Below are 5,954 nucleotides of genomic sequence, written 5' to 3'. Positions count from 1 at the left end.
GAAGAAGCACACAAAGCCACTGCAGTGACATTTCCTTGCTCCTTCTCATTGGGCCAGGAATCCTCTGATGTCAGTGCCCTTGCCCTTCTCTCCACTTAACCTAATACTATGTGTGCAGTTTCCAAAAGATAATGATTCAGACACAGGGCATACCCCCAAACCTATTCCCTTTGTCTCAATAAAAGATTTTAATATCTAGATACCCATTTTTTGTTAACTACTAAGGCTCTAGGACAAAAGGGAACTAAAAGACTGATGCACCTGGAAGACATTTCATGGTGTCCATCTGTCAGCTAAATCATGGGCTGTCCCCCAAGGACCAGTATATTGTTGAGATCGAGGCTGAGGGGAGTGTGTACTGGTGCTACTGAGTCATGTGAATGAGTGTTTGAGCATTGGCTGTGCATCGTGAGTCTTGTTTCTCTGTCTCCAAGCTCTCCTCCCAGGGCCTCAATCTGGGTCCCTGCCCCAGCCTGTCACCTTGAGGAAAGCCCTCTTCACATCCTTGTTTCGGAGGCTGTAGATGATGGGGTTGAAGAAAGCAGAGATGACATTGTAGAACAGGGCCAACTTTTTGTCCTCTTCTGGGGAGGCCTCAGAGCCAGGCTTCATGTACATGACCATGGCGGGCACACAGAACATGGTGACCACAGTGATGTGGGAGGCACAGGTGGAGAAGGCCTTCAGCCGCCCTTGGCCTGAACGGATCCTCAAGATGGCAATGAAGATATTGACATAAATGACAAGGATAAGGGAAAGTGGAACCAGGATGACACTAAAGCCGAGAATGAAGTCTATCCGATCATTGACTGAGGTGTCTGCACAAGCCAGCTTTAAGACGGCTGGGACTTCACAGAAGAAATGGTTGATCTTGTTGGGGCCACAGTAGGGCAGTCGCATGGCAAACACAGTGTAGACAAGAGCAGCGATGACGCCCCAGAGTCCACAGAAAATGACCATTACCCCACACAGCCATGGGCTCATGATGACTTTGTACCTGAGTGGACGGCAGATGGCCACATACCTGTCTATAGACATGATGGCAAAAAGCCAGGACTCGGTGATGCCTAGCACCAAGAAAATGTACATCTGGGCTACACAGCTGGCAAAAGAGATGGTCTTCTTCTGGCTGGCCATATGTGCCAACATCTGGGGCACAGTTGTAGTGGTGTAGCTAAGATCCAACATAGAAAGGACGCCAATAAAGAAGTACATGGGTGTGTGGAGGTGCGAGTCCAGGCAGATGAGGATGGTGATTAAGCTGTTGCCCAGAATAATCAACAGGTAGGTCAGCAGGAAGGCTGTGAAGAGCAGAGGTCTGATCCTGGGGCTGAAGGAGAAGCCCAGAAGGATAAATTCAGTCACATAGGACTGGTTAGATTTTGCATGGTGTTCTACTTCTAAAGGAAAAAGAAAGGCACCGATTCAGACAGAGGGTTACTAAACTACGCACCAGGGTGAGGGCTACTGATGGGGTCAGGGTAGTGGTCAGTGTCCAGTTTTGATGAAACACCGTGATCCCCCTCAGCATGATAGCCTATTTCACCCGCTCTTGTCTACTGCCACCACTCCCAGGAAATTTATGAAGAAGAAAGGGCTTTCACATCTGATTTAGACTTTGCCTCTGACCCACCAGCAATTACCCATCTAAGCCTCCGTTTCCTCAGCTGTGAAATGAGGGCATTGGACTAGATGATCTCTACTTCCCCTTAGTATCCTCTTCTCCTTAGTTAGGCAACCAGGTGTTTAGAAATAAATATTAGTGTACGTGCTCTATGTCATTTGGCAAATTTTAGTGAGAGGACCTACTTGGTCCTGTTGAAGACATCAATTTATTTTTCCACTCTAATTTTACCCATCACAGGCCATGGAGTGTTAGAAGGAATGCTGAGTTCTAAATCCTTGGCTCTATAATTTACTGAATAAATGACCTTGAGCAAACCCTTTACCCAGCATTCTATCCATTTGAGACTACTTCCTCAAATACAAAATGAGAATAATGGTTGCTTTGTTACAAGTTTGCTGCAAGGATTGGGTGATATTTTGGCATGAAAAGGATCACACAGAAGGCCTAACATGAGGTAGGTGCGTAATAAATGTTAGCTGCATTTCTGGATGGTTCCCCACACACAGGACCGAGATTCAGGTCCAAATTACCCAAGGAAACATCCAGAGATACTCCATCATATATGATGACCACAATTTTCATTCTCCCAGATGCCCACATTCTTGCTTCTCTGAGCATTTCATTCATTTTTTTTAGCCTCTTACTGACTCTTAGGTTTTTCTCAACTTAAGTGGCCCAAGCCTTCTTTCTTCCTGAGGAATAGGGGGCAGACAGCCTTACTGAAGAGATGTCATGTGCATCGTCGGTACTTAGGGAATGGGAGCAATCTCAATGCTGTCAGTATTACTCTTTTTCCAATTTATTGGACTCAACCTACTTGTTCTGCAGTCTGCTTGTTCTCCTTTGGAACATCACGAACGAGTCTTCATAAGAACCTGTGTCTACATTTAATGCATCAGATGGTTTCTTGACTTTGGCCAAAAGACTGAATACACTTTGAACTTCCTATATATGCTAGGTATTTTTCTAGGACCTTCTCAGAGATTTCTCTATAGCTTTTAGGTAGCTGGCAGATAACTATTTTCATTAAATTCCTACCTTTCACCAAAGGTTGCATTGTCTCCCCAGGTTGGCCTTAGTTTCTGCAAAAAGTACAATGGGTTGGGCCTGGTCGTCTCGAAGGGAGAGAAACCACACAGCAGCATGGAAAGGGCGTGGGGTTAGAGACAGTGGGTTCTGCTGGAATCCTAGCTCCGGCTTTATCTGCTATGTGACTCTGGGCTGTTAGCTCACTTTGTAGGCCTCAGTTTCCTCACCTGGAAAACAGAAATAAAAATACCTACTTTGCAAGCCACATTCTTCCTGGGAAGAAGAATCCCAAAGATATGAGAATCTTCTACCTGAGGGCCAAGAATCAAAAAATGTGCTGCCATTTCTAACTTTTTTTTTTTTTTTTTTTTTTTTACACACAGCCAATGAATGGCTTGCTCTTCAGGAGTCTGATGATAAAGGGTGTTTGACCTGGTGGAACACACACGAAGGCTGAGGGCAAGCGGAACTCACTGTCTCTAAACCAGCAGCATGTGTCCAAGGGTGCTGCTCGGCAACCAGGACCCCTGGTGGGAAACTTGGGCTCCCTGGAGCCCTGGGTTCCCATCATCCTTCCCCCAACTCTCCTGAAAGGAAAACACTCTTCACTGGGAAGAAATTGCCCGACTCTCAGTCTAGGGACCAGAAACCCCACGTGAGGGAAAACAAAGGGTGACATCATTATCCACCATGAGGAGCCTGGCCTCTGTACCTCCATTTGGGCTAAAACTATAGAATTCAGCCTTTGGCCTGTACTTTGCAATATACCTTGACATTCATTCTCTCTTTGAGCCTCATGAGAGAGCTCATGATGACTCTATGAGAAGTATAGGGCAGGGATCATTATCTCCATCTCACAAATGGAGAAATGAGACTCAGAGAGGGAACATGTGGGAGAAACTGAATCTCACTCATTCTTCAGCTGCAGTAAGGTTTCTCACGAGCAGCAAAACCATAGCTAACCAGAGCTCAACTCCTCTGAGTCCTCCATGTACTGAATGTGTTCTGGCCTGGATTCTCAAAAGGGAAAAGGAAATCATGAGGGAAAGAATTTTTGGTTGGAAGAAATTGACGGCATCTCTAAGATCAATGCAATCATACCAGCCAGAACCTGGGGAAATCTCCTCATCTTTCTCATCCCACTACATCCTATCTGTCCCCAGGTTCCATTGCCACCACTTCCAAAGTGCCTCTCATACCCATCCATCCCCCTACTATCTAGTTCAGACACTGGCATCTCTCTCTCTCACTCGGATTTTATCTCAGTCCTCCAGCTGGGCCTTTGTCCAGCTCATTCTGTGCACTGGTTTGCAGAGCACTCTTTCTAAAACAAAAATTTGATGGAACCACTAGTTCAATCTTTCAATGGCTCCATTGTCTACAGGGCAAAGTCTAAGAAAGTTAGACCGATATCCTGGCTTTGTTCCTTAAAGCCAGATCCAGTTTTGGTCACCAGACTCCAAGGCAGGCCAGACACTTAGAAAAATCTCCAGCTACTGCGAGAGCTGACGCAGAAAGCGTCACAGCGGCCCAAGATACTACATGCAGAGAGGAGGCCTGGGAAGAAGATGGATCCCAGGTCAGCTCCTTGGACTCTGCCTGAGCTCAGGCAGCAAGCCCGCGTTACCTTGGAAATTCCACAAGTCGAGCACATCCCCACTGAGCGGCTCAGCTTGAAGGTGCATGATTTTATTGTTTCCCACTGTAACCTCGTTACTTAATACAGAGCCTGGCACATATTAAGACCCAATAAATACTGTGTGTCTATTCTGACCAGGAGACCTAGTGAAAAAAAAAAAAGAGAGAGAAAAGACGAGTATAGACATTCTCTCTTCCTATGCTTTTCCTTCCTGTTCCTCAGAGACCTGGAGAAAATGATGTGTGTCTGGAGGTCACAGTCCCAGGAGAAATCAGGGCACAGGTTGGTGGAGGGAGGAAGGTTGAGAGAGTTGGCACCAATGGTCATGAATCTCTCTAGCATTTCTCTCAACTTCTATCCAAGCCAATAAATAATAATATAGAATATTATTTTAAATAATAAATTCAACAACTGAATAACAATAATGTGCAATTATATATAATAATATAATTACGTTAATAATTCAATACATTATAGTATTATTGTTGCTGTAACAGCTTACTATGTGCCAAGCACTATGATCTGCTTTATTTTATCCCCATAACTGGGGTGCTGGTTGAAATATTTAACAATAATTGTGGGCACCCTCCAATCAGAACAAACACATGTCATAGGAAACAGAAGTTGTACCAGAATGCCTCCACGCTGAACACGAGCCTGCACAGAGCTACCCTGTGATGCAGGCATGATCGCTACCCCCGTTTTACACGTAAGGAAAGCGGTGACACACTTGTCCGGGGACACAGTGGTAGCCAACTGCAGTGCCTGTGCTCGTAACCACCAGGTGACACTCTCTGAGCCTCTGTGAGAATGTGGTTGGACTGACCGCCTGAACACAGGTCCTCCTCTTCCTCTGCCACTTACTTCCTCACTTGCTTTCTCATTTCCTGCCTCCTCCAGGGTAGAAACTGAAATAAAAGGGGGCAAGAGGACCGGAAATTTTGACCAAAAAGTGAAGTGACAGCTGACCAGGCAGCTGACCAGGCCAAGCAGGTGCAAGGAGGCAATAACGCCAGGGTGCCCACTCCGTGCACAGCGACACAGCCATATGCTGACCCTCCCTGAGGCTGCTTGCCGCCTTCTGCCCTCCATACCATGGTCTCCTTCATCACAGCGAGCTGCATGAGGGGAAGGTCAGAGGCCAGGCAGGTGATGCCAGAACTGGCTCTTCCCCGTGGCCTGCCATGTCCAACAGCCCCAGGAATTCTCAGTGCTGCCTGGGAAGAGGAGAGAGCACTGGTTCTGGGGTAACCGGGTGTATCCTCCTCTGAGGGCCAGGGGTCTGCCGGGCCAGGGGACAGGCGGGGTGAGCCATGAAAGCCTGGCAGGATCCGGAGATCCTGGAAGACTGAAGACAGAGCAGGTGCATAGGGGGTTCTGAGGTGGCAGATCCCCATCTACAGGCAGCATAAATGGACTAGAGCATAGACCAGAGAGACCCAGTCGGGGCAGAATAGACACAGAGGAACATCAGGAAGGATCAACGTACACAGATGGACACAGAGGACCAGAGCGGCAGGGCAGAGTAGCACCAGACTGGAAAGAGATGGAAACTGGCCGAAACCGGTTTGGCTCAGTGGATAGAGCATCAGCCTGCGGACTCAAGGGTCCCGGGTTCGATTCCGGTCAAGGGCATGTACTTGGGTTGCGGGCACATCC

At 47.2% G+C, this 5,954-nt stretch overlaps 1 protein-coding gene across 1 annotated transcript; it reads right to left on the bottom strand.

Moving 5' to 3' along the window:
- Window positions 1-450: 450 nt before the first annotated feature.
- LOC118675114 (olfactory receptor 2A12-like) lies at window positions 451-4,341 on the bottom strand. The gene is made up of 2 exons (XM_036347298.1): window positions 4,284-4,341; window positions 451-1,400 (listed from the first exon to the last, which is right to left on the bottom strand). Exons 1-2 carry the CDS (start codon window positions 4,339-4,341, stop codon window positions 451-453), a joined length of 1,008 nt encoding a protein of 335 aa, XP_036203191.1.
- Window positions 4,342-5,954: the final 1,613 nt, after the last annotated feature.

This window comes from Myotis myotis, unplaced genomic scaffold, assembly GCF_014108235.1.
Source record: "Myotis myotis isolate mMyoMyo1 unplaced genomic scaffold, mMyoMyo1.p scaffold_m19_p_2, whole genome shotgun sequence".
In the NCBI taxonomy this organism is placed as follows: Eukaryota; Metazoa; Chordata; class Mammalia; order Chiroptera; family Vespertilionidae; genus Myotis; species Myotis myotis.
Note: the sequence above shows the minus strand (reverse complement) of the source record. Positions and strands in the feature narration are given on the sequence as shown.